This window comes from Equus asinus, chromosome 10 (assembly GCF_041296235.1).
Source record: "Equus asinus isolate D_3611 breed Donkey chromosome 10, EquAss-T2T_v2, whole genome shotgun sequence".
Taxonomy (NCBI): domain Eukaryota; kingdom Metazoa; phylum Chordata; class Mammalia; order Perissodactyla; family Equidae; genus Equus; species Equus asinus.
In genome coordinates, this window is record NC_091799.1 from 47,949,633 (window position 1) to 47,974,127 (window position 24,495).

At 41.1% G+C, this 24,495-nt stretch overlaps 1 protein-coding gene across 2 annotated transcripts in view; it reads right to left on the reverse strand.

Moving 5' to 3' along the window:
• Positions 1-24,495, reverse strand: part of RECK (reversion inducing cysteine rich protein with kazal motifs) — a 97,095-nt gene that overhangs the window by 72,153 nt on the left and 447 nt on the right. The window contains exons 2-5 of one of the 2 annotated variants that reach the window (XM_044779218.2): positions 14,798-14,856; positions 5,241-5,315; positions 4,287-4,323; positions 1,377-1,462 (exon numbers count right to left, since the gene is read on the reverse strand). In XM_044779218.2, the coding sequence (XP_044635153.2) occupies positions 1,377-1,462; positions 4,287-4,323; positions 5,241-5,315; positions 14,798-14,856 (257 nt within the window). The remainder of the gene's footprint in view (positions 1-1,376; positions 1,463-4,286; positions 4,324-5,240; positions 5,316-14,797; positions 14,857-24,495) is intronic. The other variant, XM_070519185.1, reaches the window with a different exon arrangement.

Here is a 24,495-nt window from a genome sequence, read left to right on the forward strand (position 1 = left end):
GTGACTTGGAAGGAAATGTAAACCAGAGGACTTTTTGTCTTTTAGCTGAATTCCACTCTGTAGCAAATCCTCTTGTGAAGCTCTGCCAGGGCGTTTATATTTTGCTTTTTCTTTAACCCTCTGTATTTTAAACTCTCATGCTGATTTATGAGCCAACTTCCTCAGAAAAAAATCCATATATAATAGAGGGGACAATTAAAGAGGAAAAGGCTATGGCAGGCAATTAACAAAAGTTACTTTTAAGAAATTCTCTTAAGTTTATGAAGAAGATATCGCTTCTACAGATGAAGAAAGTGACACTAAGAGAAAAGGCAAGTTATTCGCACATTTAAGTATGTACTTTCCATATAAAACAAGCCAAAACAAATCTGCTGAGGGTGGTCACATCTCCGTCTAGAGATGTAGTTCCACAGCCATGGGCTCTGGTTCCTCGTTCCATTCCCTCCTGTTCTTCACCTAGGCTCATGCAATTTTGAACAGGCCAGCTGATGAGGACGGGGAGAGCAAGAAGCACAACGGACCTGGCAACTATTTTATGACCCACTAGACCCACTCTAGTCCAAACCCTCTGCAACTCAGCTGCATCCCACTGCCTGGAGGAGAGCAGCAGACAGCTAGGCTGTGTGCTGCCCACAGAGTGCGTAATCCACATCAAAGTGAAGGTGACACCAAGTCTCATATGCTCCTGTCCACAGACCAGTCGCTACAAGAAGAAAATAAAAGAAGGATTTCCAGCCGTGGTTTCTGGTCCATCTAAATTTCCCAGTTAAGTCTACTCCTACCACTAGGAGTATGAGGAGCCAGGAGACCAGTTTCCCCACAGCCCCCGGAGGAAGCACCGTGAAAACAGACACAGGGAGGAAGAACTCAGGGGCCTAAACTGAACTGCACCAGAAAAGTCATAATTCACTGCAGGAGTCATGCTCACCTTCGGAGCAGAGAAGGCATAGAAGAATATGCTCAGGGTAAAACCATGGTGAAAGACAGAAGGGAGGACGAAAGCAAAGGAGGCCAGCTGTGTCAAATGCTCTCATCCGAGCACACCCTACACTCTCGAGCGTCTGGAATCATTCAGCATTGATAAGCATGATGACAGGCAAAGTACAGAAGACCTCAATTGCTATAGTATTCTTTGTGTGGCAGAGAGAAGGTAAGCAAGAATAAGAGACGGCTAAGGGTCTCCGATGCAGCAGCCATAACTGAAAAAGCAGCAAGCCTAAAAGGAAGCGTCTACGCAAGAAACGCTAAATGTGTAGCTTTTACGGGTCACCTCTTCAAAGGTACGAACGAGGGAGGCGAGGGTCCAAGACATGCACAGCCAAAACTCAAACTGTACTCTCTGCTGACTGATTAAGAGCCCGAGTGCCCAGTGTTACCTGCTTGCACGCCTGTCGACACTCCAAGGTGATAGCCAGTTCACAGCAACCTAAGCCAACCCAGCCGTCAGACTTCTTAAACACACCTTAAAAACAGAATGTTCAAATATTTTGGTCATTAGTACTGACAAACACAAAAAGCATGCCAAATTGACTCATGGATGCCACTAAAGTCACAGCAGGCACCCACAGGAAAACTGGCTCAGACAGCAGGGCCTCAAAACCACTAAGCCTGTGTTCTTCCCCTTCCTCCCAGTGCCGCCAGTCCTCTCAGGTCCCCCAGCCCAGCAGAACTATCAGGTCCTTTGCTGTCCCTCTCCTCTCTCTGTCCACCCTAATCTTTAGGTCATTCTCACTCCTGGGTGGACAGCAACTCTACAAGACGTGCAGGTTAAGGAAAGCAAAGAGAGGCCTTCCTCACCTTTAGACTGAATCACAGGCAAAGATTCCAATTTAACTTAACAAGCAAACAAATAAAAAAGGGCCTAAGTATCACTGTATTCAAAATATTAAATACCTAGAATAGTGTAAAACCCATGAGGTTGTTTAAAAACTGTATTTAGTAAACCAACAGGAACATCTTCTGTGAGTCAGGACTGACTTTGATTGGTGCACTTAATTATGAGGCAAAATGATTATTCTGGTTAATTTATACACAGCAGCTACTGCTCCAACCAAATTATTGTGAGACCAAAAGGTGATAAAATTATAAAAAGTGTTCTAATGCATTTTTAGATCCCTTTTTGCAATTATCAATGTCAATGAATGACTCCTAGGATAAAATTAGGAGATACAAGCAATGATTATGAGAAAAGATTTATACAAATTCTTCCTTATATCTTTTAGAAAATGCTTTACGCTGCTTCCGTGTAATACACAGATCTACAAATCCACATCTATATTAAATCAGATTATTATTTACATTTGAAAAACACGTCAGGGATTCGAGGCAACAGGTAACATAGTTCTCCAAATGAATCTAGGACTTAATACAACAAATAGAAGCCTTCCGCTAAAAAAGAAAACAAACAAAAGCAAACGAATGACCCACAGATAGCAAAGTTCTCAAAATATAATTACAGACCGCCCAATTATTAAAACTGGCTAAAAATACTGCATATCATAAGCTTCTGTATCCTCATATACTTTAGGGGTACAAAGGGCAACGGACTCCCATCTAGCCCCACTGCCTAGTACAGTTTCTCTAAATCTTTGCTGCTTGCTATTCAGAATCAGTCATATTTTAGAAAGAATTTGAACAGAATCAATGTAGGTCAAAAACTCTGTGGTCAGCTGGGGCTGACCCCGGGGCCGAGCAGTTCAGTTCACATGCTCTGCTTCTGCAGCCCAGGGTTTCAGTGATTCAGGTCCTGTGAGTGGACATGGCACCGCTCGTCGGGCCACGTTGACGCGGCGTCCCACATGCCACAGCTAGAAGGACCCACAACTGAAAATATACAGCTGTGTGCTGGGGGGATTTGGGGAGAGGAAGCAGAAAAAAAAAGAAGATTGGCGCCAGTTGTTAGATAGGCGCCAATCTTTAAAAAGGAAAAAAAAAAACCAAACCTCTGTCAACTTTTACACCATAATGCAGTATACTGCTGTTTCCACACACCTAGTGGCCTCTTAGAAAGTATTAAATTGTTCAATAAGCATTAATTCCCACTGAGCCCCTATTCTGCACAAGGCACTCTATTAGGTATCATGAGGGCTATGAAACAGATAAAATCTATGATTTCTCCCATTATGGAGACTACAGGTTGGTAGGAACAATGTGTATGTGCGTGCACATACAGTATATGTATGTACGTATGTGTGTATATGAATGTAATTCCAGGACACTATGTAGAGGGATGATTAGGAGAACAAGCAAGGATGTGGGCAATTCCAGGACGACAAACAGTCCAATTTGTTTGAAATACAAACTTCAGTGTGACAGCCTTTAGAATTCAGAGATACATAAGATACACTCCCTTTGTCCAGGGCACTGGCTGTAACAAGGACCGGAAGATGAGCTTTAATCTGAGGAGACTAGGAATGCTAGGCTAGGGAAGTGGGTCCTTATTCTGACGGAAGTGGCTATCTCCTAAAGGACCTTTTTGAAGGAGGTGGGGAGGACAGCTATAATGTGTTGCAATACCGGTTACAAGGTTATTACAATATTCTACTCCAAGCGTGTAATAAAGGCTTGAACTAGGAGTAGAGAGGACAGACGCAAGATTTTACAAGGGGAGAGTCAATGGAGCTAAAAAGAAAAAGCAATCAAGATAACTTGAGGGTTTCCAGTCTAGTGCCATTCATAAGACGAGCAGCTATAAGAGGAGTCTGGTTCTGGATTTGCACTTCAGACACCATGTGGATGCAGAGATCCAGGTAGAGATGTTCAGAAGGCATGAACTACGACTTGGATTTGAAAGTTATCTTCCCAGAGCTGATTAGTTAACAGTTCTGGGAAGGAATGCCATTACCAGAGTGACCGTGGACAGAGAAAGAAAGAGGATGCACACAGAAATAACACAGTCCTTGGGGTGGGGAGGCAGGGAGGTCAGAGCGGACATGGTAATGAGGCCAAGGTGGAGTCACAAGGAGGTAGTCAGTAGTCAATATTATCTAGTGTTGCAGGGAAGTTGAAGAGATTAAATACTGAGAAAAAGTCTTAAGATCTAGGAATCAAGAGATCCTGTGATCTTTCAAAGACCAGTTTCAACAGAATGGTAGAAGTGGAGATAAGAGTACAGTCAAGGATTGAGTGAATGAGAAATTACACATTTGAAAATGTGGGTGCCCGCAGGAAGGGGAGGATAGAAACTCAAGGGTACACATTAAGTTATAGGACTATGACACGGATTTTACAATCACAAAACAAATTTTTAAAAATAAAGTGCCGTATGTTGTACTTCTATAGCTTACCTGGCAAAGATGAATTCATACAACTCCAAATTTCAACCTAAAATTGTAATCACCAAAAGGCTTTTATGTAGGTAAGCAGTTCCTAAATACAAGAATTAAATTCTACAGAAACTGTGTACAGCTAATTTGACCACGTTTGTCTCTATACAGTCAACATTCTAGGACTATATGAGTATCCACCAGCTATTCAGGGAAGAAAAAATAAAACTGAGATGCAAAAATATTGCTTGCTCTTTTCCCATCTTCCCATCTAAGAGCACTAAGGATGAGTCTGGTTCCTCAAGATGCTCACTGAATCACTGCTTCCAAGCACAAAGACGAAAGTGTCTGCAGAATGACTAAAGGGAAACGTGTCAGTCAGAACTGTTTGAGCATCACCTTTCCCCCTCACAGAAGGCAAGCTGCCACATCTAAAGAGGCTCTCAGGCAGGCTCAGACTGCCTTAGCCCGGCCCACGAGCATCCCAAACATGGAGGACAGCCCAGGCAGGAGAGACATTTTAAGTCACATGATTCGGACAGGCAAGCGGTACATCTACTGTATACCAGAAAATGGGAAGAGAGGAAGAAGGAGAAGCACACGTTTTCCCTTATCCCAAATCCAACTTTTCAAAATCAAACAAATACAAGATTTAGTTATGGTTTTCATAAAATTGTCAAAATATAATAAGTAAAATTTCAAATTCCAGTTAAGCTATAATGAAATTTAAAGACTGCAATACATTTATATTTAATATTGTTTTTATACTACATCAGAGAATAAAGAATAAAAGGTGAAAACAATATTCTATCTAGCAATTTGTGTGAAGATCTTTGTAAAGTACCTAGTTAAAGGTAACATTTTACTTTGACCACAAACTCCAATCACATTGAAAAATGTGCTAAATCTAAAAGTAACCTATCTGATGGCTTCATTTAGATAAAAGCTTCCATAGTTCAGTTAAACAAGACCTACCATTGTTTCAGGGCAATAATCTGGGGCTCGCTGTAACAGATGTTTTAGTCGGGATTCACTTTTTGAGGAGAATATCTATTTGACAAAAGAAAAAAAAGGTTTTTGTGGCATTTTTTCCATAAGAAATAAGAAGAGGTCAAATTTATTATCCTCTATACTAATCAGTTGTCTAGAATATTTTCCAACTCCTTTCATAAATGGAAAACATTTGGAAAGATCTAAATTAAGCTGAGGTAACATTTCTTAAAAGGTTGGTTAGTTTGGCAACTAATCAAGAAAGTCCAAATATACTAGGTCTGGATCCTTTTCTAATGACCAAAAACAGAGAAAACCAGGCTGAAAACCTGTTAGAGAATGGGGGAGAAAAAGAAGAAAACAGAAAAGGAAGAAAAAATGATAAATTTATTTTAAACTGTTCTACAAACTGCTTTTAATTAACTAACCAAAATGAAAAATAGACTATGTCACACCATTGATATTGGTGAAGAACAAATCTGTGAACAGCATTATGGCATAAAGTTCTCCATAAAACAAAGACAAAATCTTTTAATAAAGATACCAAGGAGATGACAAGTTCACTCACTAGCTAGAATATCACCATTTTGCAACCCCTAGTGAATTAATGCATTTAGACAATTATCAACGACTGCTAACATCACCAGAAGAGACATCCAGACACAATACCATTTATGAGCAAGACTTGCCAAACAGAAAAAAAAGAAACCTGACCCGAATCTGATCAAGGTGAATGAATTTGTCTCAGAAGACAGCTCCCAGCTACGTGAAGCTATTTAGATTTAAACTTAAACAATTAAATAAAATTTAAAAATCACCTCCTCAATCTCTTCAACCACGTTTCAAGTGCTCACTTGACACATGTGGCTAGTGGCTACCATACCTCAAGATTGTCCATTTTGTTGGCATATAGTTTTTTGTAGTGTTCTCTTATAATCCGCTGTAATTCTGTGGTATCCATTGTTATTTCTCCTCTTTCATTTCTACTTTTATTTATCTGAGCTTTCTCTCTTTTTCTCTTTGTAAGTCTGGCTAGGGATTTGTCGATTTTATTTATCTTCTCAAAGAACCAGTTCTGTGTTTCACTGATCCTTTCTAGTGCCTTTTTTGTTTCAATAGCATTTATTTCTGCTCTGATTTTCATTACTTCTCTCCTTCTACCTTGTTTGTTCTTCTTTTTCTAATTCCATTAGGTGTAGTTTGAGATTGTTTATTTGGGACTTTTCTTGTTTGTTAAGGTGAGCCTGTACTGCGATGAATTTCCCTCTTAATATGGTTTTTGCAGCATCCCAGATGAGTTGGTATGATATGTTTTCATTTTCATTTGTCTCCAGATATTTTTTTATTTCTCCTTTAATTTCTTCAATGATCCACTGGTTGTTCAACAGCATGTTGTTTAGTCTCCACATCTTTCTCCTTTTCTCAGCTCTTTGCTTATAATTCATTTCTAGCTTTATAGCATTCTGATTGGAAAAGATGCTTGTTATTATTTCAATCTTAAATTTATTGAGGCTTGCCTTATTTCCCAACATATGTCTATCCTTGAGAATGCTCCATGTGCACTTGAGAAGAATGTGTATTTTGCTGTTTTCGGATGGAATGTTCTATATATGTCTGTTAAGTCCAACTGGTCTAGCTTTACATTCAATTCCACTGTTTCCTTGTTGACTTTCTGGCTGGATGATGTATCCATTGATGGGAGTGGAGTGTTGAGGTCCCCTACTATTATTGTTATTGTTAATATCTCCTTTTAGGTTTGTTCATAGTTGCTTTATGTACTTTGGTGCTCCTGTGTTGGATGCATAAATATTTACAAGTATTACTTCTTCTTGATGGAATGTCCCTTTGATCATTATATACTGCCCCTCTGTCTCTCTTTACCTGTCTTATCTTGAAGTCTACTCTGTCTGATATAAGTATTGCAACACCTGCTTTCTTTTGTTTGCCGTTGGCTTGGAGTATTGTCTTCCATCCCTTCACTCTGAGCCTGTTTGTCATTGGAGCTGAGATGTGTTTCCAAGAGGCAGCATAGTGTTGGGTCTTGTTCTTTAATCCATCTCACCACTCTGTGTCTTTTTATTGGAGAATTCAATCCATTTACGTTTAGGGTGATTATCAATATTTGAGGGCTTAATGCTGCCATTTTATCACTTGTTTTCCAGACTTCCTGCATTTCCTGTGTTTCTCGTACTGTGTATTTTGGTCTACCAGTCAAATTATGTAGTTTTTTTAATTTGTGTTTCTTTGTTTTCTCCTTATTTATTATTTGTATCTCTGTTCTGCTTTTTGTGAGTGGTTACCGTGAGGTTTATATTCAAAATCTCATGGACACGATAGCCCCTTTTTTGATGGCCTCTTATTTCCTTAGAATAAACCAATTCAGTCCCATTCCTCCTCCCCTCCTAAGTTGTTTTTCTCACATCTTATTCCGTCTTGTGTTGTGAGTTTGTGGTTAAAATCACAAGATTACCTTTGTTTTTGGTGTTTTACTTCCCTTTGCCTTTAATGCTTTATTTGAGCATTTGCTATCCTGCTCTGATTCCGTCTGCCTATTTATTATTCCATGCTTTGTAACCCCTTGCTTTTTTTTTTTTTTTTTTAGGTATGAGGGCCTTCTTGAGTATTTCTTGTAGCAAGGGGTCTAATGGCTATGAACTTCCTTAGCTTATGTTTGTCTGGGAAAGGTTTTATTTCTCCATCGTATCTGAAGGATGTTTTTGCTGTTTAGAGTACTCATGGCTGAAAGCTTCTGTCCTTCAAAGATTTGAATACCTCATTCCATTCTCTCCTAGCCTATAAGGTTTCTACAGAGAAATCTGCTGAAAGCCTGACAGGGGTTCCTTTGTAGGTTATTTTGTTCTGCCTTGCTGCCCTTAGTATTCTTTCTTTGTCATTCACTTTTGCCAGTTTCAATACTATATGCCTCGCAGTAGGTCTTTTTACGTTGACATATTTAGGAAATCTGGTAGCCTCTTCTACAAGGATTTCCTTCTCTAGGTTTGGGAAGTTATCTGCTATTATTTCTTTTAACAATCTTTCTGCTCCATTCTCCTTCTTGAACACCTATAATTCTTACGTTGCATTTCCTAATTGAGTTGGATACTTCTGGGAGACTTTCTTATTTCTTTTTAGTCTTAGTTCTCTCTCCTCCTCTATCTGGAGCATTTCAACATGTCTATCTTTGATTATGCTGATAGGCTCCTCTGTCATGTGTGCTCAAGCGTTCAGGGAATCCATATTTTGTTTTAATTCTTCCATTGTGTCTTTCATCTCTAATATTTGTGACTGATTTTTCTTTATAGTTTCAATGTCTTCTGTGAAGTAGCTCCTGAACCTGAATTGTTTCTCTACATTCTCTTTCACCTTGTTTTTTGATGATAGCTATTTTGAATTCTTTGTCATTAGATTAGATATTTCTGAGTCCTCAGGGCTGATTTCTGGGTACTTGTCATTTTCTGTCTGGTCTGGAGATGTAATATAATGTTGGATATTGCTAGAGGGCATTGTTGTTTTTTGGCACCCTGGTATTATTTGGTTGCAGTTACTGCCTATTGCCACTGGGTGGGAGTCAAGAGCAGCATATTCTGAGCCCTCTGTCTTCCAGGAGATCCCAGGTGCTGGAGCCAGGCTGGGTGGGTGCGGGAAGGGGCGCTTTCTCCACCAAGCTCTCGGGCTGTTCTTACTCTTCTCTCACTATCTGCTCTCCTGGGGGCTTGATAAGGTCATCCCCTGTGAAAGTTTTTGCCTCAGTAAATGGCTTTCCCTCTAGGCTGCAGGGCCCTTGGGGATCCTTGATGTTCCCGCAAACGAATGTCCCCTCCGCCATTCCTTCCCTCTTGAGGCCACCCACAGTCTTGGATCACAGTCTTTAGGGAAGGAAGTGAAGTTTTCTCTTACCTGGTTCCACCTCTCTGACCTCCATTGCATGGCTGCCTAAGGCTCTTCACCATTTTTTCTGTTGTGTTTGGATGTCCACTGTTGGAGTATGAATGTCTTTTTTGTTGTATGGGGGGGCTCAGATTACTGGGAAAGCTCACTCCGTCATGATGCTGATGCCGTCATCCTCAGTACGACGTATTTTCATTATCATTTGTCTCCAAGTATTGCTCGATTTCTCCTTTGATTTCTTCATTGATCCAATGGTTGTTCAGTAGTATGCTGTTTAGTCTCCAAACACCTGTCACTTTCCCAGCTTTTTTCTTGTAGTTGATTTCCAGTTTCACAGCATTGTGATCAGAAAAGATGCTTGATATGATTTCTATCTTCTTAAATTTACTGAGGCTTGCCTTGTTTCCCCAAAAAATGGTCTTTCTTTGAGAATGTTGCATGTGCACTTGAGAAGGATGTGTATTCTGGTGGTTTGGGATGGAATATTCTATGTATATTAAATTCATCTGCTCAAGTGTTCCATTTAAATCCATTATTTCCTTGTTGACTTTCCATCTGGATTATCTATCCATTGATGTAAGTGGGGTGCTGAGGTACCCTACTATTATTGTGTTGCTGTTGATTTCTCCCCTTAGGTCTGTTAATAGTTGCTTTATGTACTTTAGTGCTCCTGTGTTAGGTGCACATATATTTATAAGTATTATGTCCTCTTGATGGAATGTCTCTTTTGTCATTATAATACTACCTGTCTCTCATTGCCTTTTTTATCTTGAAGTCTGCTTTGTCTGATCTAAGTATGGCAACACTTGCTTTCTTTTGCTTGCCATTTTCTTGGAATATCGTCTTCCATCCCTTCACTCCAATCTGTTTGTCTTTAGAGCTGAGATGTGTTTGCTGGAGGCAATATATTCTTGGGTCTTGTTTTTTAGTCCATTCAGCCACTGTGTGTCTTTTGATTGCAGAATTCAATCCATTTACATTTACAGTGATTATTGACATATGAGGGCTTAATACTGCCAAATACTTAATACTAGAAATCTTTTGTTTTCTAGTTGGTCTATATTTCCCTTGTTCTTCCGCTGTAATTCTGATTGTCATTTCATTTTGGCGATTTTCTCTGATGGTTTTCTCTATCATTTGCGTCTTGCTCTGATTTTTTGTTTGGTGGTCACCGTGAAGTTTGTATCAAAGATCTCGTAGATAAGATAGTCCATTTTCTGATAACCTCTTATCCCCATTAGCCTAAGCAGGTTCCATCTCTTTCCTCTTCTCCTTCTAAGTTACTGTCAGAAATTATTCCATTTTGTGTTGTGAGTTTGTGACTAAAATGAAGTGTTTATAGTAATTTTTGATGCTTTCTTTCCCTTTAGCTTTAATGCTGTAATTTTTTGCTAACCTGTTCTAACAGAGAGCTGCAATTTTCCGATTTTGTCTATTTATCTCCTTGCTCAAGAGTTTGTAAACCTTTGCCTTTTTGTTTCAGTTATGAGGGCATGCTTAATCATTTCTTGTAAGGCAGGTCTAGTGGAGATGAACTCCCTCAGCTTTTGTTTATCTGGGAAGCTTTTATTTCTCCATCAGATTTGAAGGATAGTTTCACTGGATAGAGTATTCTTGGCTGAAAGTTTTTGTCTTTCAATATTTTGAATGTATCATCCCAATCTCTCTTAGCCTGTAAGGTTTCTGCTGAAAAGCCTGCTGAAGGTCTGATAGGGGTTCCTTTGTAGATTATTCTCTTCTGCCTTGCTACCCTTAATATTTTTTCTTTGTCATTGACTTTTGCCAATTTTACTAATAATCTTGGAAAAGGTCTTTTTGCATTGATGTGATTAGGAGTTCTATTGGCTTCATATACTTGTAAATCCAGTTCCTTCCCCAGGTTTGGTAAGTTCTCTGCTACTTTCTCCTCTGGAATACCTCCAGTCCCTATGTTGCATTTCCTAATTCAGTCAGATATTTCTGGAAGTTTCTTCATTTTTTTAAGGCCTTAGTCCTCTCTCCTCCTCCACCTGAAGCATATCTGTATGTCTGTTCTCTAAATTACCAACTCTATCCTCCATAATGGCAGCTCTGTTTTTTAAGGTTTCTAGATTGTTTTTTGTCTCATACATTGTGTACTTCTTCTCCAGAATTTCTGTTTGGTTTGTTTTAGAATTTCAATCTCTTTGGTGAACAATTCCTTCTGCTCATTAATTTTATTCCTGAGTTCACTGCACTATCTTTCTGAGTTTTCTTCTAACTCGTTGAGTTTCTTTATGACAATTATTTTGAATTCTCTGTCATTTAGATCGTAAATTTCTGTGACTTCAGGATTGGCTTCTGGAGACTCATCATTTTCCTTCTGCTCTGGAGTGTTAATGTAGTTCTTCATGGTGTTTGATGAAGTGACCCTTTGCCGGCAGACAGTGGTAGTATCAGGTTGCAGATTCCACCTACCACCTCTGTGGGGTGCAGGAGCCGTGTTTTCTGAAGCTGCTGCATCTGCTGGAAGTTGTGCTGTTAGGGCTTGTCTGTGTTTGCCCACTGGGTGCAGCCACTTGGCAGGTCACACACGCACATTCAGGTGCTCCAGTGTAGATCTGCTGCCTTGGCCAGGGACCAGTCATGCTGGTGTACTAGGCAGGAGGGGAGGAGCACTTTCTTTCATGCATGTCGGACTGCTCTGCATTCACGGGCAGTTCACCAGGGTTGCCGCACTTGGTAGGGGTGACCATGTGTTGGCTGAGTCACACCACTCAGTATGGAGCCTTCCCATGGGCCTGGCTACAACTCCAAAAGGACTCACACAAGTGCTAATCAGCTCCACTGACACACGTAGGCTGGGGCTACAATCCATTTTCACATGGAATGCCAGATCAATTCCTCATTCTCTACAGTCCCCAACCCCTCCTCAGGCCATCCATCCTCGAGGGGTTGAGGAGCTGGTTAACTCTCTGCACCTCTGGCTACCCACAAGCTTTGGCCTTCTCTGTATTCTCCCCAGAAACAGTCTGCTCCTCAAACCATTGTCAGGCAGAGCAGTCCAGTGGAACTCCGAGAAGGGAGTCCAACAGGCCTGGGTTCCAGTCCCAGGTCAGCAACTAATGTTTGACCTTGGACAAGTCACTTCACTCCTAACCTCAATTTTCTCACCTGAGTAACAGGGATAAAAATTTTAGTTCTGCAGGGTCTCTGTGAGGATCCAAATTATATCTAGTGAATGTAAAGTTGCAAAGCATTGCAAAATGTAGCTAACAGAAAGCACGGGCTGCCGATTCTAGAAGAACAGGTTCTTTCTTAAAGTTCTCATGATAAAGCATCTAACTGAAAAATTAATGTTAATATTCTAATCACCTTGTGAGTAACTTTGATTTCCTCTCAAGCTTCTGTTTGTCCTCATTCTGATCTTTCTGGCTATGACATTTTGTTGAAAAATTATTTCCTATCTCTCTGGAGTAAAATATATTTTCTACCTTCAGAAAAAAAAAGAATTTGTTGCAAAGGCCTGCCTGCTCCCCCACCTCCTCTTACAGTCATGCACCAGCTGCTGCGTGAGGACGTGCAACCTAGATCACTGTTGCTGGGGAGCGGGGGGTATCCTCTCACTCCTTCTAAGTGCTTTCCGTGGATCCAGTATCCCCATCTTCAGATGTATGGCTACGTGGATCTCTCAGACATCCTATTATGCTTTGTAGGGAAATATTCTGTTGGTTAATCAATGTTCAGTTTGGTTGTAACTTAGTAGGGAGAGACTAAGAGAACAGCTCACTCCACCATGATGCTGACATCACCTGCATTTCTAAATTCAAATTCTAAAAGCTTTAATTCCAAATCTCCAACTGCCTTCGCACAATGGTTTTCACTGATAATTCAGCAACTTGCCTTCCTCCCAAACCAAATGTTTTTACCAACCTCCCACAGCCATCACAGGTACTATTATTCACTCCAACTCAAACCTTAAACGTCATCAGGACTCCGCCATTTCTTCATTCCCTAGTGGCTGAAGAAATAAGGGTTCCTCCCTCCAGGTATTTCTTTTCATTAAGTAAGCTCTCCGAGTTTTAGCAGCCCAGGCTCTCTGCACATGACTCACCCCTGTTCCCGTGACTGGGATAACTGACTTGCCTAAGTGGTGAGTTTGGTAGGAGAAAGTGAACACATGCAACCCAACCCTGTCCTCTCCTCCTCTGGGACTAAGTCTAACTCTGCAGTGTAGTATGTATCTGGAGATAAAAGTTACATTCAACATTTGTGTAACTAGTAATAAAAGTAGTATTTGGGGTCCTATCTGCCTTATTCTTTTGCCTTATTTCTCAAGTAATTAAGAACTTAGACAGGGAAGAATGTTTTTTATTAGGGTAACAATAGTATTCACCTAATTTGCTAAGTTATAGAATTTCTAACATTTCAGATGTTAAGCAATTAGACCTTGCTTGCTGCAGCCACCTCACAAAAATCATTCACCCTGTGGAACACCAGTGGGAAAAGACATGAGGAAACAAAGCAAAAAGTCAGGAAAGCGGTGCTTCCAAAAGTAGCAGATCTAGTTTAAAAGCTCCCCTATGGTAACACCATCAAGGGGCTATTTTTGCTTTTACAAGCTATTGTTCTGGTACTAAATTCACACAAAACTTAATTTGCTAGACTGTTTCCACATGAATTCCCCAGCAGCTCTTTAGATGAGCTGAGTGACTGCCTTGTTTTATAATTAGAGAGTATCTTGCAAAATCTTTCTAAGTTCATAATATTATTTGAGAGTTTTAATCCCAGTTAAGCAGCTCTCTCAGTATCAGGAGGTGACAAAATCCACATCATTATTTGAAAACTCCTCCAAAAGTTAATTGAAGCCATTCGTTCTCAAGTGTTAAAGTCAGAACTACACAACCAAGGTGATGAAAGAAAGATAAGACTTTATGAACAAGTATTGTCTCAGTGGAACTTGCCTAATAAGGCTCAACCAGAAAAATTCAAACCTACAGAAAAGTTCCAAAAGTAGTACAATGAACATAGTCTTCATCTAGATTCACCCACTATTAACATTTTGCAACATTTGCTTTAACTCTATCTACATATACAGGTATTACTATTATTTTGATGAAACATTTTAAAATTCATTACAGAAGTGATCATTCACTCTTAAATTGTAGCATGTTATCTCCTAAGAACAAGGACACTGTCCTACCTAACCACAATACAATCACCAAATTCAGGATCACAGCACTGATACGATATTATTACAGTCCATACTCAAACTTCACCAATTTATCCCAATAATTTATCCTTTATAGCAATCTTTTTTTTCATTCCAGGATCCAATCCAGGATCCCACAGTACATTTACTTATTTAGTTTCCTTTAATCTGGAAGTTTCTTAGCCTTTGTTTTTATAACACTGATACCTTTGAAGAATACAGCCTGTTGTTTTGAGAAATATCCCTCAACCTGGGTTTTATTGTTTCCTCATGATTCAAGTTATGCATTTTTGGCAGGAACCATACATATGATACAGCACTCCTTTTCACTACATCAAGTCAGCAGACACATGTTAATCTGTTCCATTACTGGTGATGTGAACTCAGATCACTTGGTTAAGGTGCTGTCCAATAGATTTCTCCAAAACAATTATACTTTAATGGTTACGTAACTAACAGCTTCTACAATTCGTATGTAGCTTACCTGTTCACATACATCACGGCACATTTGGTTATCCTTTGAGTGATTACAGCACAGTGCACCTATGGAGAAAAAATAAGATGATTAATAAATCAGACGGTTACACAAACCATTTATTCAACAGATTATTGTTGTTATTCATTTTAACTCAACAAACTTTTACTACTCACCTGTTATAAGCCAAGGACAGTGTTAAGTTTGAGGACATGGTTCCTGACCTCAAGAAGCGTGCAGTCTAACAGGGGAAACTGTCATGTAATAATAACAGCTACTATGTATTGTGTACTTTCTATGTGCCAGAATTTTACTAAGTTTGCTTGATGCATTATCTCATTTAATCCTTATAACTACCCTATGGACTAAATTCTATTATATATTATACATATAATGTAAGGTTAAATAACAAAAAGATAGTGAATTCTGTTTTGGACATGTGATATTTAAGGTTCCTATAGGGCATCCTGATGGAAATTGCAGTCAAGTCGGAAACCCAAGCCTGAAGTGCAGACAAAGCCAAGCCTAAAGATCCAAATTTGGAAGTCATCAGCATAAAGGAGACACATGGAAATGAATGACATTGCCTAGGGAGAGTTTCTAGTGAGAAGTGAATGCAGCACCGAATTCTAAAGAACAGCAACATCTGAGACATGGCAAGAAACAAGCAAAGGGACTGAGATGGAACAGTCAGAGCAGTAGGTCAACCACAAGAGAGCGGCATCATGGAAGAGGGAGCAGTTAGTATCGGGCACCACAACAGTCAGGTTAGATTGAAGACTCAAAAAAGGAAACAGACTTACTAATTAGGAAGCCTAATTAGTGACTTAGTGACCTTCACAAGGTACTTTCTGTGGAGTTGGTAGAAGTGAATGACAGTAAGGAGTAAACCAGAGGTGAGGAAGTACAAGCAGCGAATATAGACTCCTAAGAAGTCTCAAGAAGGGAAAGAGAGTCGTAGTTACCGCAAGATGCAGGATCAAGGGAAGATTTCTCGTCCCCTTTTCTAGAGTGGCTTTTGTCCCTGGTTCCTGGGAGACTTCAATCCCTAGAATTTCCTGAGTAAGAGGAGTGTCTTTGTTATGCCAATGACGCGACCTCCCCCCTCCATTGTCTCACTTAGATAGTTTCAGGATGGGAACTGGTCAGCCAGAAAGACCAGCAATGTGATTAGAGTGGGGGCTTGGAGCCACAGGATATCAGCCTGACCTCCCAACCTCCAGCAGGATGGGGGACTGGAGATTGAGTTCAACCACATGGCCAATAATTCAATCAATCATGCCTGTGTGATAAAATCCCAATAAAAACTCTAGATACTGAAGCTCAGCAGACCTTTCCTGGTTGTTCAACACTGATGTGCCAGGAGGGTGATGCACACTGATTCCATGAGGAGAGGGTGTACCTGAGGGCCCTCCAGGACCAGATCGACTGACCCCATCTTATCAACAGAGTGATTAAGAATCGCCTTTCAGAAAATTTGCAAAGTTGCATAGCCTGAGCATGTGCAGAAGAAATCTTGACCTGAAATGACCAGAGAACCAAAGACTCTCTTCCCCATGAACCAAAGGACCAGGACATGACTGGAACTTAAACATCACTCTTATCAGAAGCAAGCGGTCCGTCATTCCAGAAGATCCGGTGTTAAAATTCCTTTCCCACCTTACCATAAAGGTTTAGAAGCTCATCACAAATGCTTAAAACACAATCATAAATATTTAGAACCTAATCATAAACATTTAGAATCTTGCCATAAATGCCTGAAGACCACCAATCAAAAGCTGTCCCATCAGCGTTCCTGTGTGCCAGCCTTGACTCCCTAACCTCTTAAATTGCGCCCTGAATACCAAATCAGGGAGGCAGATACGAGGGCACACACCCCGTCTCCCTGCAGATGGATCTCACAGAATAAAGCTGATCTCTTTTCCCAAAAGCTGATGCCATAATTAATTTATGCAAACCCCAATTAATTAAAATTAATTTAAGAGATCCCCAATTTTGTGTGGTAACAAGGGCATAAAAGCTCTGAATTTCCTCCCAGACTTTGCCCCGTGTGTCTCTTCATTTGGCTGGTCCTCCCAATTTGTAATCTTTATAATAAAACTATAATCATATCCTGAGTTCTGAGTCCTTCTAGTGAATTACCACTTCTGAGGGGGTCACGGGAAGCCTGGATTTATAGCCAGTTGGTGAGAAGTGTTGGTGGCCTGGGGACCCCCCCGCACTGTGGCTGATGTCTGGAGTAAGAGGACTATGCTCTTTAACTGGTGGGGTCTATTTTAACTCTGGGTGGTTAGTGCCAGAAGTGAATTGCCATATATCCAGTTGTGGGTGAAACAAAATACAGAGAAATGAGATGATCACTGGAAAGGGATGTGAGTTCAAGAAGAGGCATTGTGTTTGGGGCTAGGGCTACAACAGTGAATAGCTATTATGCTCTCTGATTTGAGCCAGGTTACAGCCTGATGGTAGAACAACGTCTAGACCAGAGGAAAGGATATGAGGACACTGATAAATTTAGAGAGAAGTTGATAGTCTCTGTTTTCTCAGTAAAATAGAAATTGGGTCTGAAAACAAAAAGCATTGAGATGGGCTTGAGGGCATGAGCTGAAAGTGTAGAGGTCTGCAACAGCCACTTTTGAGAACAGAGAAAGGGGGCCAACTATAGATATGCTTCTCAACTTGTGTTCTATGAAACACTGTTTCATGAGTTGTTAATATTTATCCCTCAAGAGAAAATGTTTCATGTTCAAATAAATTGGGAAATAAAGGAATTCTTTACTGCAGGATCTCATGAAGTTTTTAACATGTTAATACGCATTATTAATAATCTCCTAAAAAGGGATCTAAGTAGATAAATTTCTCAGAGCACAGAACACTTTCTTCATGCCACTTATTAACATTTCAGAACGCCCGCCAGCTTGAGAAATATCAAATTAGAGAAAAGGAAAAATGTCGCCAAGCAGCATTACGGGCCGAGAGAAATCATAAATTGGTTACAGAGACAATCAGCAGGGGATTGTTACTATTCCAGAGCGTAGCTGACTGGAAACGAGATACAGCTGGATTTATCAGCGGCTGTCCAGACTGGCAAGTCAAAGACACAAGGAGATGGAAATATCACATTTCAGGCAGCTAGATTGATACAAGAGTTAAATTTGCACCATAATCTCCTCAAATAAAATCTATAGGATTTCAGCATATAAATTAGATGAAAACAGAACTTTTTTGATTGAAGGTAGGATTGGTAATGTGGAGAAATGAATGAATACATAAATGAACAAAAGAAATCCTCCTTAAATCTTACCAAGAAGTCTCCTAAGTTTGAAACTGGAAATTGTTTCTCTCTAAAACAATGACAGGGTTTATGATATTATTGGCATATTACTATAGTTTGGTTTCATAAAAGACTGTTGTGGGGCTGGCTTTCTAATACTATTTCTATGAGAAAAGGTGTCGAGGTTCTAAACAGTCTACTTAAAAATTGTGAAGAACATATAAAAATTTCACTAAGTTTCAGAAGAGAAAAAAAAATGTTCTTGGCTTATAACGAACGCTGTAGTTACTTTCTGAGAAGCTCTAATTGGAGGGAGGGCCCAATCACTCACTAGGCTTTCTCTCAACACTCCTTATCCTCTGCCACGCCACACCACGTTACCCCCATTTCTAAGATTCTGTTATGTCCCCAGGCTCATTACAATGGGGAGGGAAGGCAGGCGGGGAAAAAAAAAGGCACTCCTGTGTGAGACTGTGTGCTCTTTTGAAATGCTCTAGAAGTTGCTGCTTTCTACTACCCTCTAACACCATGGTCACATGGGCAGAAAATCCAGCTGATCATAAGCAGAGGTAACTCAGGATAACATATGGTCCCAATAAAATACAGGCTTAGCAAAGAGTAAACAGGCAGACAAGAGGCTGAGTTGGGCCTAGGGATTTTTGAAAAAGAGTTTCTGGGAACCAGGCCTATTCAGAACAGAAACATAAAACGTGTTATAATTAAAACTCCGATAACAATGGAAGGTTTTATTAAAAATATAAAGGCCTATTTCTTTTCCTATTTAATGGTAAAGGTAAAATTTATAGTGGAATGACTCCCAAAATTAAAATTTTAAGATAATTATTTTTTTCATTAAGAAACCCCAAAATTTGGAATATAAGAAAAATGATCTAGACTCCCACTGTCCTGCCAGAACCTGTGCTGACATTTTGACATACCTCCTTCTAGTCTTTCCAAAAGCCTTCTGATATGTTTGACTAAATGGGGTGGAATAGGAGAGCCTGAAGTGTTCTGTAACAACGCCTTCTCCTCCCAACCCAGCAGCCCCTGTAGGAGCACAGTCCCCCCAGGAGAGGATTGCCGTCCTCCGCGGACAGCCGATGCTCCACCCCATTCTCCACACTCTACTCTTCACCTTAGCCATTAGGATAGGGGTTCACACTTTTCTTCCTCTGAAACAACAAAAACTCATTATAATCTTTACCACTGCATATTTTCCATGAAATAAATGTCTACAAATAGACATCAATTCATATGCCTTCATTAGGAATGGGGGGGAGGGATTCAAATGCAATTACTGTGGCAATCAAAGGTCTTTGTTGTTTTTAGAGCTTTTAAAATGGATTAATTGGGTCATTCAATTATTCAAGTGCAAAAAAACTCTGAGGCCTAATGTTTTATACAAGAGAAGACAATGAACTCTAGAAATATTTTGTTTTTATAATTTGATTCTAATTTCTTGTTCTTAAATAAAAACTTTAAAGCTGCTTATTTCTCATAAAATGGAATTGAACAGATAAATATAATTCAAAATAAAACATGATATTGACATGACGGAAAAAAAAGCAAAGTGTTTTCTCATTAACAACATGAGTGTCATATTTTGCATTCTTATTCCAAGAGTCTGTACTATAAAATTAATAAAAACCAACAACTGAATACTAAAGGCCATGTATGTTGGGTTTAAGAAGGTATCAGTGTAACCTAGAAATATGCGAACAGAATGATCCAATAATTAGAAACATCAAGGTTTGGCTGCTGGTTTGGGCCACATGTAAGCAGCGAAGACAGGAAAGTAAGGAGGAAGCACCTGCTCCAGCCACAAGGGAAAAACGCAACTTTTAAGGCCAACTAGCATTCAAAAAAACAAATACACACCCTAATCAAAAACTAAAATACTCATATAATTAGAGGATTTTTGAAGTTAAAGGGATTTTGCCACAGAAGTCTCCCAAAAGCTGTAATTCAATTTGGTTAATGAAATGTCATTCTTGTTTTCTTTTCTAAATAGATTCCCTCTAATCAATGTCTTCCTAAAGAACTACTAAAACCGAATATATAAAAAATATATATATATCCTACACTGTTGAGAAGGAAAAACTAATCTGAGCTGATAATGGAAAAAAGTCATTCTAAACAAAGAAAAGATGTTAACAGAAAATCTGATCTTACTTTTAATCAAATTTTTATTTTCAAAACAGCCTGGAAATTGACATTCACTTTTAAAAAGTTTAAATGACAACTGCATTAACTTACAAATGCACACTTGCAATTGTCACATATCCTTTTAAACACAGGCATGTGTTTGTGTGCATACATATAAAAGATATCATCGGCCAAGGAAGAGCCAAACAGTAAAATGATCATCCACGTACTCACCCCCTGGATTCAACATTGCTAACACCCTGTCAAACCGCTTTCTCTGTCTAGACAGATACATATTCTGTTTTTTTCCTGAATCATTTACATATTACAGATATCCTTCTCCATTGCTTGCTGCATACTGCATCGCTGCAACAACCAACTATATTCATTTGATTCTATCACCAATATGATTGCCCGATTAATTTTTCTAATAGACTTTTCATGATGTCACTCTTCTAATCAAGTGCCTACAATGGCTTCCTGCTTTTCCAATTCTAGATTTTCCAAGTCTTCTCATCTTCCCTTCCCTGGCCTTCCTTTTTTTTCTTTTCAGGAAGATTAGCCCTGAGCTAACATCTGCCACCAATCCTCCTCTTTTTGCTGAGGAAGACTGGCCCTGAGCTAACATCTGTGCCCATCTTCCTCTACTTTATATGTGGGACGCCTACTACAGCATGGCGTGCCAAGCGGTGCCATGTCTGCACCCGGGATCTGAACCGACGAATCCCGGGCCGCCAAAGCGGAACCAGTGCACTTAACCGCTGCGCCACCGGGCCGGCCCCCCTTCCATTATTTTGCGACAAGGAAAGTCTGCATTTACCTTGAACACAGCCTTCTGCCTGAAGTGCCCTCTTCCTGCTGTCCTAAATCCGAAACATCTTTCAAAGCTAAAATCCCATCTCAACTCTTAGGAAGCCTTTCTTCGCCAACAACCCCAAGCCATGTTGTTTTTGTTATTAAAGGCCCTACTTTTCCAGTCACCACTGGAAACTAACACTTAACTCTTCTCTAATCACTTCATGCCTGTACTTACACGGTATCCCCAGATTGACTACAAACTTCTTGTGCCCATTTAGCACTGTGCTCAGCTCAAAAAATTTTATTCATTAATTAATAAATAATAATTTCCTAGTTATACAATGCCTTGTTATAAAAGGAAAAAAGTCTTATTGCTCTCAGGGTACCACTTCAGTACCACATTTCGTATGGTGACCAGCCCACAACTCAGCGAACATCGTGAGCTTTGGGCCTAGGTCTAAAGATGCACTGGACTCAATCACATACTCGGGCACAGAGCTGTGCAGCCAGTGGTGTTGGGCTCTGCAGCTAAAAGGTCAAGACGAGTTGGGACTGGGGAAGCTGAGTTTTATGGTGGTGCAGAAACCGTGAGCTGAAAGAGCAAGCTGTTGGCAGAGAGAGATGCACAGAGAGAAGTTACAGGTAGAGAGAGATTGCCTCTAAGAGTAGGCTTGGTTCCTGGCAGCTTTCCAGTACCCACAGCAGTCCCCGGAGTCTGGCTGTGCTGAATTTCCTACCCTCGGCTCCAGGCGCTTCCCTGTTAGATGCTACATAAGTGGCCCCCTAATCCTGACCTACCTTGGTTTCTGTTTCTTTGGGGGTCACAAGAAGCTCAACCCAGACATTCATCATTATGAAACAACTAAAGCAAACGACTCTCCAGGTCCTCCTCTCAGATGCTAATAACCAGTACTCTTGGATAATTCCCTTCTCCACTCCACGCTGCAGGCCTCCCATCTACAGAACAAGACACGGAAGGATGGATGAATGGCTCCCAGTGGTACAGTCCACGGTCAGAATGTTTCCCTCAATACCACACTTTTCTTATAGTACAAGCGTCCCTCGTATTATGTGCTATATACTTGCCTAAATCATATGATTTCTCCTGAAACACAGTCTTCAGATTTAGAATATAAATGGATATGTACTAATATAACCACATAATATTAGCACTGTAGATATTATACATTTTTTGGTGACATTTAACGTCTAAATTTCCCACTAAACATAAACTCCATGAAAGCAGGGACCATGTCTGTTTTTGCTTACCACTTTATATCTAGTGCCTATCACAGGGTCAGGCACTACTAACAGCTTAACAAACACGTGCTCAATGGATTACTGACAGGTATAAAATTTAGCTTAATAAGCAATGGTCCTGGGGCAGTTATTCCTAAGATCCACCTTAAACATAAAAATGGAACTTCTGATTCTCTTCTCCACTCACCTGACAAACCCCACCTCCCCCTAAACAGCTCCCCACCACCTTCCTGACCTCAGTAAATGGCATCATTTGTCACTAAGTTAGTCAAAGTAAAAGTCTCTGAGTAATCTTTACTTCCTCCTTCCCTCACATCCAATCCTTCAGCAACATATCTTGAATCTCTCCTCATCTATCCCCACCACCACTCTACTCTGAGTCACCATTATCTCCTGCTTTGACTGCTGCAATGGGTTTCTAGTCACCCTGCTTTTACTCCCACCCCACTAGAATCACTTTTTTTCATTCAGCAGTCAGAGCCATCTAAAATATAAAGCAAAGCACACATCTCTTACTTAAAACTCTACTAGTTTTGGGCCAGCCCCGATGTTAAGTTCAGCGCACTCTGCTTCGGTGGCCCAAGTTCAGTTCCTGGGCACGGACCTATACCACTCCTCTGTCAGTGGTTATGCTGTGGTGGCAGCTCAAATACAAAAAGAGGAAGACTGGCAGCAGATGTTAGTTCAGGGTGAATCTGCCTCAGTGCAAAAAAAAAAAAAAAAGGCCATTGGTTTCTATCTGCACATGGAATAAAACCTACAATCCTCACGTGGCTTTTTGCAAGGCTCAGCACCATCCACCCTAGCCCACCCTCTCGTGTGCCGTGCTGCCAACACACAACCTTCCGCTCCTTCTTGCCTTAGTGCCTGCTGCAACCACACGACCTTCTGCTCCTTCTTGCCTTAGTGCCTGCACACCTCCTCGTCCCCAGCCCTGCCTCTCCTAAGGACAGCACCTTCACAAGTCTTCAGGTCTCCATTCTGAACCTTACCTTCTCCATCACTTCTCTTGCCATCACTATGTAAAGAACCCCTGCCCCTCTACTCACACAATTCCCAATGTTACCATATGGTTTCCATCATAGCATACTTATTCCTACCAGAAATCATTTTATTTATCTGTTGATCGTCTCTCTCCCCTCCACCAGCCTGTAAGCTCCTTGAGAGCAGCAACCCCGCACCTACAGCGGCGCCGGACATATAATCAGCACTCAAGAAAGAGTTTTCTGAATAAACAAACCTCTGTAGTATCTGTTTTGCTCTTTTAAACCACACTTATATAAAAACCACCTCCTTGACATCGTCTCACTTCTTCTAGACACGGCACATGGTGCAAAGTATGATTAATGAAAGACTGCTTAAGTCTACGGATATAAGAGGAACTTTTAGCGGCACACCAGAATAGACTTAGATCTGGTTTATCACCAATCCCAGCGCTTTCTACAGAGCGCGCCAAGAGACTTCTTTGAGAAGAGAACCTGCTTCTTATTACTTTCCTCCAGATAGGCGCTTGCTCGTACTAACTTAAAATTCATTACATCCTTTTTCAGGATGCTAGGCTCTCTATTACACGATTCCTCAAATGCCAACTTACTGAAACCTAGCCCGTAGTGTTACACCTTCCCCTCGTTCATACAAGACATCTTGAATAGAAACAGAGCTACCATCAGGTGCCGTGACACACGGATCCCGAGATCACAGCATAAGGTCCCACCCCACTCTCCAGAGGAAACATCAGAAGCGTTGGGGGATCACTCACTCTTCCTCCCACCCGAGGGGGACGTCATCTCTCCCTCTGCACCCACAGCCTTTCACCTCCTCTGGCCCCTTCTGCCTTGAACTCGAGCCGCTTGCGTCCTGCTGTGCCCGCCTCCCAGGCGGAGAGCTCCCGCGGGCAGGAGTCCGCACCGCCGAGAGGCCAGCACGCGGGGACTCTCCGCGAGCACGGCGCGCTTCCCGCCCGCCCTCGGTTCGCTCCTGCGGCGAGAACGAGCCCCGCCTCCGGGCCGCCGAGAGCAGGGGCGCCGGCCTCCACCGCCTCCCGCCGTCTGGGACCCGGCGCCGTCTGGGGCGCGGCGGCGGCGCGGCACTCGGGAGGCGGCGCCCAGCCCAGAGTCGGTCCCTCCTGGCGCGGCCCGGGCGGCGGCCGCGCGTCCGCAACCCCATGCGCCCTCGCGACGGTCGGGGCGAAGGCGCGTCACGCGCTCCGGACAGAGGTCCGAGCGGGGAG